The sequence below is a fragment of the Cebus imitator genome, unplaced genomic scaffold (genome assembly GCF_001604975.1).
Source record: "Cebus imitator isolate Cc_AM_T3 unplaced genomic scaffold, Cebus_imitator-1.0 Scaffold42, whole genome shotgun sequence".
NCBI lineage: Eukaryota > Metazoa > Chordata > Mammalia > Primates > Cebidae > Cebus > Cebus imitator.
This window is the reverse complement of record NW_016107357.1, coordinates 5,583,924-5,595,634: the sequence shown is the minus strand read 5'-3', so window position 1 is coordinate 5,595,634 and position 11,711 is coordinate 5,583,924. Positions and strand designations below refer to the sequence as shown.

General features: G+C 45.3%; 1 protein-coding gene and 1 non-coding gene across 2 annotated transcripts in view; one reads left to right on the top strand and one right to left on the bottom strand.

Annotated features, from left to right (window-relative positions):
• The window catches only part of HHIPL2 (HHIP like 2), a 27,263-nt gene extending 20,329 nt beyond the window's left edge, over nt 1-6,934 (top strand). The window contains exons 7-9 of the mRNA XM_017526369.2: nt 1,518-1,599; nt 5,285-5,367; nt 6,320-6,934. Of these exons, the coding sequence (XP_017381858.1) occupies nt 1,518-1,599; nt 5,285-5,367; nt 6,320-6,597 (443 nt within the window). The 3' untranslated portion in view covers nt 6,598-6,934. The remainder of the gene's footprint in view (nt 1-1,517; nt 1,600-5,284; nt 5,368-6,319) is intronic.
• A 4,412-nt stretch (nt 6,935-11,346) lies between these two features.
• On the bottom strand, nt 11,347-11,419 carry TRNAT-UGU. Its single transcript has one exon. It is a non-coding gene; the product is annotated as a tRNA-Thr (tRNA).
• Between the last annotated feature and the right edge of the window lie 292 nt (nt 11,420-11,711).

Sequence of the window (11,711 nt, the reverse complement as noted above, 5' to 3'; positions counted from 1 at the left end):
ATGGAGTTTCACTCTTGTTGCCCAGGCTGGAGTGCAGTGGCGCGATCTCAGCTTACCGTAACCTCCACCTCCTAGGTTCAAGTGATTCTCCTGCCACAGCCTCCTGAGTAGCTGGGATTACAGGCATGTGCCACCACAGCTGGCTAATTCTTTTGTATTTTTAGTAGAGATGGGGTTTCACCATGTTGGTCAGACTGGTCTCGAACTTCTGACGTTGTGATCCGCCTGCCTCAGCCTCCCCAAAGTGCTGGGATTATAGGCATGAGCCACCGTGCCTGGCAATTTTTGTATTTTTAGTAGAGATGGGGTTTTGCCATCTTGGCCAGTCTGGTCTTGAACTCCTGACCTCATGTGATCCACCTGCCTCGGCCTCCCAAAGTGCTGGGATTACAGGCGTGAGCCATCGTGCCCAGCCCAATTATCTAACACTGTCTTTTTCTTCTTTTCTTTTTTTTTGAGATGGAATTTTGCTCTTGTTGCCCAGGCTGAAGTTCAATGGCATGATCTCAGCTCACCGCAACCTCCACCTCCCAGGTTCAAGGGATTCTCCTACTTCAGCCTTCCGAGTAGCTGGGGTTACAGGCATGCGCCACCATACCCGGCTAATTTTTTGTGTTTTTAGTAGAGACAGGGTTTCTCCATGTTCATCAGGCTGGTCTCGAACTCCCAACAGGTAGTCCACCTGCCTTCGCCTCCCAAAGTGCTGGGATTAAAGGCGTGAGCCACTGCACCTGACCTTATCTAACACTTTCTAATGGAATACCTAACAGTCATTTGAGCATTGTGATCTCCGTTTTACAAGTGAATAAATATCTTGAGGGCTGTGCAGGGGAAGAGGTCTCCCAAGATAGCATAGAGAGGAATTGATGTTATCAGAATTCAAACCAGACTTCTGGGACTCTCCAGTGGGGCTCGTGACTTCATAGCATACTGTCCCTCATAGATAACTAAAAGCATAGATAACTAGAAAGCAAGGTGGAATGAGGTAGTTACTAGGAGAAAAGAACATTTCCCAGAGTTCCAACTAGGAGAAATGGGAAGGAGCAGGGCGCTGTCTAAGAGTGTCTTAGTCTGTTTTCACGCTGCTGATAAAAACATACCTGAAACTGGGTAATTTATAAAGAAAAAGAGGTTAAGTGGACTCATAGTTCCACGTGGCTGGGTATGGTGGGAGGTGAAAGGCACATCTTACATGGTGACAGACGAGAGGAAATGAGAGCCAAGCGAAAGGGGTCTCCTGCAAACAGGAGAAACCTGTTTGGTTTGATAAATAAGCATACACAAGAAATTACCTCTGCTCGTCCATACACTGAGCTAGTCTTTGGGGTTCAAAGATGCACTTCTCAAGGAGTTCACAGGCCAGCAAAGCTGTAGCCCATCAGATTTCTGGGATTCCATTCTTGGGGCTTGTAGGATTGTAGGGCCATAAGCTCATTTTGACTGTTTTCTGTGCATCTGGCTCTATGTCTCAGTGCTGCCTAATGTCCCATTATTGCTTGTCTGTTTCTGTTGCCTAGGGGAGCTGTATTTCCTGGCGACCTCTTACCCAAGTGCCTATGCGCCACATGGATCTATTTACAAATTTGTTGACCCCTCAAGGTGAGATTTGATGTCATTTTCTTCTCAAATGCATTTTTTCTCATTTCTTTTTTTCTTTCTTTTTTTTTTTTTTTTGAGACAGTCTCTCACTCTGTAGGCCAGGCTGCAGTGCAGTGGTGTGATCTTGGCTCACTGCAACCTCCACCTCCCGAGTTCAAGCAATTCCCCTGCCTCAGCCTCCTGAGTAGCTGGGACTACAGGTGCCTGCCACTACTCCTGGCTAATTTTTGTATTATTATTATTTTTTTTAGTAGAGATGGGGTTTCGATATGTTGGCCAGACTGGTCTCGAACTCTTGATCTTGTGATCCACCTGCCTCAACCTCCCAAAGTTCTGGGATTACAGGCATGAACCACCATGTCCGGCCATTTTTTTTTCTTATTTCTTAACTCAATGGCAGGCCATAAAAACAGTCCTCACTGTCCCTCAAATTACCAGAAATTATCAATGAAGCAAACCCACGTTCTAGGCAAAAAGCAGTTTGAACAAATAATGGTGTAGGACAATGTGTCTATAGAAATTATGAAATATTTGGGAAATTGTCTCTTTGCAGTTGGACTTGAAGATCTTGAGCCTTTCTAGGGTTGGTTTAGGTCTGTGGCTTTTTTTGTTTTGTTTTTTTTGAGATGGAGTTTCGCTCTTGTTGCTCAGGTTGGAGTGCAATGGCATGATCTTGGCTCACCACAACCTCGGCCTACTAGGTTCAAGCGATTCTCCTGCCTCAGCCTCCCGAGTAGCTGGGATTACAGGCATGCACCACCATGCCCATCTAATTTTGTGTTTTTAGTAGAGACAGGGTTTCCCCATGTTGGTCAGGCTGGTCTTGAACTCCTGAACTCATGTGATCCGCCCGCCTCAGCCTTCCAAAGTGCTGGGATTACAGGTGCGAGCCACCGTGCCTGGCTCTTTTTTTTTTTTTTTTTTTCTGGAAAAAATATGCTTCTGGAAGTGAGGTCATCTAACACTATGTGTATACCTCTGACCACCTGAGTAAGTACTGCTCCCCTGTCCCCTGGGCTTGGTGCAGATCTCTAGGTCTTTGGCAAATATGTTTAACTGGCAGGTTCCTCAGTAGCTCTACCTGATCTTTTCTGGAGTTTCATGTTTATTCACTTGCTGGGATCTATGCTGTTTCCTTCTGCTTCCTTGCGCATCTCTCTCAGAGGCTGACCAGCCTCCACCAGCGTGGGCAAAAGCTGCAACGTCACTTCCCATTTGAGAGGTTGTTGAATCTGGGTCAGGCTGCCTGCCCCAGGGAGGGTGATGCGTTGTATCCATCCTGAGGAGTCTTGGCAGTGCACTAGATTTTTTTTTTTTTTTTTTTTTAAGACAGAGTTTCGCTGTCTTCCAGGCTGGACTGCAGTGGCGCAATCTTGCCTCACTGCAACCTCTGCCTCCCGGGTTCAAGCTATTCTTGTGCCTCAGCCCCCCAAATCACTGGGATTACAGGCATGCAGCACTACACCTAGCTAATTTTTGTATTTTTAGTAGAGACGGGGTTTTGCCATGTTACCCAGGATGGTCTCAAACTCCTAGGCTCAAGCAATCCACCTGCCTTGACCCCCCAAAGTGCTGAGATTACAGGCATGAGCCACCGTGCGCCCTGCCCCAGTGCTCTAGATTTATCTAAAAATTCTTGCCAAAACAAGAAAATCTCTACATGAATTAGCTCACCGATGGACCTGTAGAGGAAAACTTCCCCCTGAGGCTTATGTTACCCATGTCTGCATTGGCATTCAGTAGACATGAGGCATTTATAGGTCCAGCCACTGGTTAGCGCTCAGGGGCCAGCTCTAGCTCAGCTTTCATTTGGCCGCAGGGTTCTCGGTTTGTATGTTCTCAGAAGTTCTTAGAAGATGCTCAGTCCTTGAGGCTGTGCCCAGGGTGCTTTGCGGATGGTAGAGCATGGATAGCCAAGGGGTGAATTTAATACTTGGCTGTTTCCACTGTTGGGTCTGCTTTTGTGCACATGTCCCGGGCTTAGGTGATGAAGCAGACTAGCATCTTTAAAGTGTTTCTGATGTGGACGATGCCTTGGTGGGGAGTTCTCTTTCCACTAATAGGCTTCCTGTGGGAATCCATTTTTCTTTCCTTTGGCAGTTTTCTGATTTAGTTGGAAGATGATTTAACTCCCCACTTTCACAAGAGCAGCTGCGAGAAGCCACACAGAAAGCACCCATAAAGCATTTTCACACTGAAGACAACCTTACTTGTTCACCTTTTTTTTTTTAAGTTGACATTTATGGAGTTTTTCCTGTGTGCCAGGCACTGTGCTAAGTGCCATGCATGCGGGCTTGCATTTAATGCTGACAGAATTCCAACCAGGCAGGTTAACTTCCTCACTCTATGGAGAAAGAAACTGAAGGCTAGGTAAGTTAAATTACTTTCCCCAGGTACAGCTAGTAAGAGGAGCCTGGAATAGGAACTCAGTTCTCTTCGTGGACTGGTCATTTCAGCACTATCCCCTCTGTTCCGTTATAACTACATTGAATCACATAGACTTTTTAAAGCTTCTGTAAGTGGACCAGATTCTGCTCTGATTACTTATTCAGCCTGTCTTTGCACTAAATGTACCAATCCCAGCATTCTGAGGACACCTGATTAATTATGTATCCTTTTCCCCCTCCCGTCTTTTCCTCCTACCCTTCCTTTAGTGGTGACTAAATCCAATGGTTGAGAACATGGACTTGCGCCTGGGCTTGGAATCTTGGCTTCGTCACTGACTGTGTGGCCTTGGGCCTGTTTCTTAGCCTGTGTGAGCCTCAGTTTCCCCTCTGTAAAATGAGGATAACAATAGTACTTACTTCACAGGGTTGTTAGGAAGACTCAGTGAGTTAATATTTGCAAAGTATTTAGAATGGTGCCTGGGCACTACATAAGTGTTTGTTAAATAAATACAATTACCTTTTTTTTCCCCCCTGGACTTGGGAGGATGGTGGTGAGAGAGAGTTGGAGCAAGGCAGAGAAGGCAACGGGGACTGGCTGGGAGGTTCCAGCCCTGCTCTCTACAGTGGAAGTACTCTCTGTCCTCAAAGTCCCTTTTATTTCAGAAGATGCATCCAGGGGACAAGCAGCATAAGAATGTGTGTGTTATTAGGCAGAGAAGCTGGCATTGCCTAAGGGCTGTGCCTTGAGTTTCTGAAGACATTTTCTTTAAAGGAAATCACCAGCGTCACTGTCAGAAGCAGCAGCGGAATCATCCTCATCATCCCCATCTGCTGAGCTCTTGTTATGTGCTGGGCACTGTTCCAAGTGTTTTTTTTTTTTTAAACTCTCATTCTTTATCAGTCACTTACAGAGTGTCAGGTACACAGCTGTCATTTAACCTTCACATCTCCCTGCAAGATGGGTACTATTAGTTTTTGCATTTTATAGATGTGGAGACTGAGAATTAGTAAGGTTTTTTTGCCCCTGGTTACCAGGACGTGACCCGTTTTGACTGCCGCCATATCCATACTCCTAACTCCCTATCTGCACTGTCTCTCAAAGGCCTGAGGTGCCCTGTGACGTCTGTGCCCTTTTACCTCTCCTTTTGAACTCATAGCATATTTCCTATTACATCTACCCCATCCTCATGGATAAGTAAAATTTGACCCCAATTCTTGCAAATATACATCTTCTGGTGACCTTGATTTTCTGGTTGCATCTGCAGAGTCTTGCATCCTCACGCTTTCTGTGTTTTTAGGCGAGCACCCCCAGGCAAGTGCAAATACAAGCCAGTGCCGGTGACAACCAAGAGTAAGCGGATCCCATTCAGACCACTCGCCAGTAAGTCCATCTTTGAGTCTTAGGGTCAGGCCTTGGGCGGAGGCCAAGGCAGTGCCCTCAGCAAGCAAGCTCTAATTCCCACGGTGGAGTCTTAGTTTCCCCTGAGGGGTGGTCTTTTAAATGAGGACTGTTACTTTTGGCCCAGTCTATACATCTCTTCTGCATAACAGAGGAATCATGAGTGTGAGGATACCTGTTTCTACTGTGACCAGTTTCCTCTAGTCATTCATTCATTCATTTGTTGATTCATTCATTTAATCGTTCATGTAGTCATTCATTTGGCATCATTCATTTCATACTTACTTTGTGGCAGGAACTATGCTAATCCCTAGGGATACAGCAATGAACACTTAAAGTCTCATATGTAAGAATTCGGAGTTAGATAGGAGTGGGGATGGGAAGTGCAGGCAAATAAAGAAATGTAGCACTAAGGTTCTGGTATAGAAGGATGTTCAGGGAACTGAGAGGACACCTAAAATGAGGAATGTTTCCTTGGGGTAGGGTGGGGAGTCAGGGAAGACTTATAGAGGAAGGATACTATCTTTTTTTTTTTAAATTTTTTTCTTTCTTTTTAATTTGTGCACTTTTATTCAAGGAAGGATACTATCTTAAGGAAACTATTACAGAGCCATGTATCACTGGAGTGACCCTTTTAAAAAAAAGTGATAGATTTAGATCAAGGGCAGTTAGGGAATTAAAAAGTATTAATAAAAAGAATTTATATTAAAGAACTCTATTGCAGTTTTAGGTTTGCTGACTGGTGCTCTCTTATAGCTACTTTCCAGGACTTATATTTTTCACTAAATAAATGCTTTTAGGGAATTAAAAAGTATTAATAAAAAGAATTTATATTAAAGAACTCTGTTGCAGTTTTAGGTTTGCTGACTGGTGCTTCTCTTATAGCTACTTTCCAGGACTTATATTTTTCACTAAATAAATGCTTATTTCTCAGAGACAGTTTTGGATTTGCTAAAGGAGCAATCAGAGAAAGCTGCTAGAAAATCTTCCAGTGCAGCCTTAGTTTCCAGCTCATCCCAGGGTTTGTCTGAGAAAGGCTCTTCTAAGAAGCTGGCTTCTCGGGCAAGCGGCAAGGAAACATTTCGAGGGCTGGGTACAAAGAAGAAAGCCAGAGTGGGCCCCCAGGGCAAGAGGAGGAAGAGCCTGAAAAGCCACGGTGGCAGGATGAGGCCATCAGCAGAGCAGAGGCGAGCTGGCAGAAGTCTTCCTTGACCTGTTGGTTAAGGTGGCCAACAGGGTGACTTGAGAGAGGAGAGCCACCTCATCAAATGAAAGTCACTGCTGAGGAAACACCTTAGAAGTCTGGAAAGCCAGGGTGGAGGTGGGGCAGGGTGGTTTTCCTGTCCTTGGGAAATCTTGCTGTCTACTGAGTGAACACATGCACCTTCTCTGTATGCAGTGCTTCTATAGGAGACCGTATCCCAGATCGCCGGTGGGCCTGGGTTATTGTGTGTACTAGTCCATAAGCCTGCTTGGAATCACACTGGATATCTCCATTTTGTCTTATGAATGCCTGAAATCTGAGATAATAAATCAACATTTGCTCAAACTGACACATATCCTTTGATATCCTGGATGTTTGTTTGACATTAGGAGATCTAGCATGGTATACCACACTTGCATAAGAACCATATTTCACCCTCCTGCCTCATCCCAGTTCTAAGAGGAAGCCTGTGACAAGCTTTCAAGGAAAGACTGTTTAACTGTTATCTCCTTTCCCCAACCCAAAGCTCATGAAGTGAACAAGAGCAAGTTCAGCTCTATGCCTCCAGCACTTACTATCGTAATTGCCTGACAGGTTCTTCCTGTATAGTGCACAGACAAAACCAATTCACTGAGACCACAGTATTGCAGTAGAGATAGAGTTTAATAACACAAAGCCTGCCAAGTAGAAGGACTGGAGTTACTACTCAAATCAGTCTCAGAGAACTCAGAGGCTGGATGTTATGGATAGTTTGGTGGGGGAGGGGCTAGGGAATGTGTGCTGCTGATTGGTTGAAGATGAAATCATAGGGGTGTGAGGAACAGTCCTTGTGTGCTGAGTCTGCCTCTGAATCGGGGCCACAGGACCTCTTGAGTCATGAATCACAAATCCGGATGGGTTAGTTGGTTGCCAGAATGCAACCATCTGAAAAACATCTCAAAAGACAAATCTTAGGTGCTACAATAGTGATGTTATCTATAGGAGCAACTGGAGAAGTCACAAATCTTGTGACCTCTGACCACGTGACTCCTGAGCAGTAAGGGATTATAGAAACTCTGCTTACATTTTAGCAGAATTCAGATCCCTCCCATAATCTAGTGGCCTTTCAACAGTTTTACAAAGGCAGCTTCAGTCCCTGAGCAAGGAGGGAGTTAATTTTAGGGAGGGACTATTATCATTCTTACTTCAAAGTTAAACTGTAAACTAAATTCCTTCCATGGTTAGCCTGGCATATGTCAGGAATGAGTGAGGACAGCCAGCCCGTGAGGCCAGGAGCAAGAGGGAGTCTGCCATGCCAGGTTTCTCTCACCGTCATCATCTTTGCAAAGGAAGTTTCACTGTTTGGCCTTATTGTGCACATAGCATAATAAACTTAACTACATTTTATTTGAATACCTACTATGTGCCAAGGTTATACCTTATCTTGAAACCTCAAAGCCCTGCTCTCTCTGTTGCCATATAACCTCCACCGAAGATGAGAAAAGTGAAGCTTTGTGAGGTTAAGTGACTGGATGGCAGTGGAGTGAGGGAACAGGGAACAGTTCAGCCAGACTAGAACCGACGCCCCCTTGCAATCTGCTGTGCACCTGCCTTCATTGGAGGCCCTCAGTGAAGGATTGTGACTTTTGAACTAAGTATGTGAGGAATGAAGAACTAAGAGAGGAAATGGTCCCTGTTTTCATGAAGTTCTTCATATTATGCAAAACATCCAGAAGAGTGTAGGGAATTTGGTTTAAGGAGAACAAAAGCATAAAATACCAGGGTTATTAACTTTCAAAGTCATATGATCACTGTTTTAGATGGGGCTGGACATACTCTGGATAGATATATTTTTTAAAAGATTTCCATAGAAGCAGGTTCTATCTTTTTACTTTAGGTATCCTTACCTAACAGGAATCCATCAAACCTCCCTCTTTCTCTTGTTCTGTCTTTATTGAAGATGCTAAACACTAGTCATTGTTTTCTGCAGATCATTTTTTGGATCATCTTTAAGTCTTCTTCCTTCATCTTTCTCATATAGTTTTTCCCTTGCCTACCTTTGTAGCTCTTATGAATACTCTCTAGGATTGAAATAAACTTCAGATGCTAACCAACTTGATATTTCACACTTTTAGCTTCTTTTCAGATGAAGACAGTAACATAAAGATGGAGGGGATTAACTCAGAGTTACTTGTTCAAAGAGCTGAAAACCCCAGGCCAGTTCGAGGAGACTGGATCTAACCTCTGGAGTAAACGTTTGAGCCCACTTTGCCTTCTTTGCTCATATGGTCTTTCTTCAAACACATGTGGCAAGAATATAATCTGGACTGAAAGTGAGCTGGGGAAAGTGCTCAGAATTCATGTGTCAACATAAAGGGCTGCACACACCAAGTTCAAGGCATTTGGAACACTGTTTTGCATTGGAGGGTGGCGGGTGGGTCTAGAGCAGGAAACTGGGATCTCTGAAATGCCGGAAAGGTGGGGAAGAGACAGAGTTTTTCTGTAGCAAGTGGCTTTATTTTCTAAAAAGATGCCTGGTGATGCCAGTGAGCCTTCCTGGATGAGTCTGGGACTCTTAGAAAACAATCTCTAGGGCATAGAAAAGCCAAAATGTATTCCTCTTCCTTACAGCCTAAGGTTTTGAAAAGTTCGGAAAGTTGAAAAATACTCACATGCAGGTACTTGCTCTTTCTAGAGATCAGCTGGTGTCGGCGAAGGGGGAGGAATGATGACAACTGGCAATGACTGGAGGGAGGTGGGATTAGAGCGCTTCCAAAACTTCTCTTTCTTACTACTTTGTTACTTGATGACTGAGTAACTCAGAGTAAGTAGTCCTGGTACTGAGTTATTCAAGGATCTCAAATGGCTTTGCCAAGAGGCATTCAGCATGTTAGTAAAGGGCACTGTGAGCACTTCACCTCCACAGCATTCCTAGCAGCAGATATCCTGACCACAGACAGCCAAACTAACAAAGTGTGAGGGTGTTGAGTGTGTTTTCCTAGATCTGAAATATTGCAAGCCAGACCAGAAAGTTTTACAGTTGCGTCACTCCCAAAGCGAACTCAGTTTAAGAAACACGTTCCCCGGTAGTGGCTCACACCTGTAATCCCAGCACTTTGGGAGGCCATAGAGGGCAGATAACTTGAAGCCAGGAGTTCAAGACCAGTCTGGCCAACATGATGAAATCCCATGACTACTAAAAATACAAAAAATTAGCTGAGCGTGGTGGTGGGCGTCTGTAATCCCAGCCACTCAGGAGGCTGAGGCAGGAGAGTCGCTTGAACCTGGGAGGCGGAGGTTTCAGTGAACCGAGACAGCACCACTGCACCCCACCCTGGGTGACAGAGGGAGCCTCCCTTTAAAAAAAAAAAAATTAAAAAAAGGAAATACATTCCCTTGCTTTGTAGAACTTGTTCTGAAAAGATTTAATTTTCTCTAAACAAAGGCTGAGCTTACTGCTTGTCAGGCATTGTATTGGCTCTGGGGAAATCCAGAGATGAAAGAGACTTTCTCTGACTATTACAGTTTAGTTAGTGTGAGCCAGGTTAAGAATTAAAGGCAAGGTCAGAGGACTCTGGCTCCCTAACCTGCACCATCTGACAGAAGGATACTGAGAGCTGCAGATGGGAGCCACAAATGTGATCTAAAATTTTCTAGTAGCCACATTAAAAAACAGATACAGTTAATTGTAATTATACTATATTTTATATAATCCAATATATCCAAAATATTACTTCAACATGTAAAATTAAAAAATTACTAGCGAGATGGCTTGCATCCTGTTTTGGTTCCAAGTCTTTAAAATCTCGTGCGTATTTTACTCTTTCAGGTCATCTCCATTTGGACTAGCCACATTTCAGGCACCCAGCGGTCACATGAGGCTTGTGGTTTCCTTACACACAGTCCTTTATCAAGCTCTGGCCCTCAGATCTGGGAAAAGAAATCCTGGGTTGGAAAAATTCATGTGTTCAGAAAAAAGGCTTTTGGCACTTTCTCTGGTGACTCTGTGGTCACGCGGCATTGAGGAATTCAGGGAAGAAGCTGAGAGTCAGAAAGGCTGCAAACACTGGATCCCCAAGCAGCCCGGGGCTATTTATTTTTGGGAGTCGCCTCGGAAGGGGCAGGACGTTGGAGCCAGGCCGGGCTGTGGGGCCTGGGCTGCCACGTGTCAGCCACAGAGCCGGCTTGCGTCTGGGCCACGCTGGCCCCGCTCTCGGCCCCGGCTGGGCGTGGAGAAGCGCAGCCGCCGGCCTCCGGGGACGCGATGGGGAGCGGTGCCACAGCGCCGCCCGCCGGCTGCGTGCCGTAACTGCAGGCGCAGCGCTGCCTCGGCCCACTCTGCTCTCCAGCTGCCCAGTTCACGGCCAGGGCCGCCGCCTCCACTTCGTTTTAATTCAGGGGATGGTGCTTGTGTGCAGGGCGTTGCATACAAGCCCGTGGAGTCTCAAGCCTCCATTTGCGGTGCTCCGGCCTGCAGGTCCGGGTAATACTGGGGCTGCCGGGCCAGTTTCCCCTCCTCCTGCTCTTGCCTTATTCCCGTTGGGTGAGTGCGGGGGGCGGGCGGCGGGGTGTGTGTGTGTGTGTGTGTGTGTGTGTGTGTCCAGGGTTTTCTCTTCCGGGTCACTTCTAAAGCACATTAAGGATGCTCATCATTTGCATTTCAGGAGAACTAATGTTTAACTCTGCAGAAGTAATGTTTTTGGAAATCACGTTTTCCGTTTTGGAGTCTCTATTCTGTATTTAAATACTATGAATTAAAATAAAAACAAGCCCACAGGAGGCCCCAGCGAGGATCGAACTCGCGACCCCTGGTTTACAAGACCAGTGCTCTAACCACTGAGCTATGGAGCCCACGTGTGAGCATACTTCCTAGAATTCTCAGATCTTACCAACAACACTGCTTTACCTGGCGATCTGTGAGAATTTGACCCCATGCATCTATTATCAATGGTAATTATAAAGACTGTGAAATGCCACAGAAAAATGCTTACAACAAGATGATAAGTGGAAAACACTGAAGCCTCAAATCGTATGTTTGTGATGACAATACACTAAATCATACCTAAATTATTCATACAGAGAAAGGCTGAGAGGGAAAGCGCAGAAATGAAATCGTGCTCTGGTCATACTCTCAGTGGTATGT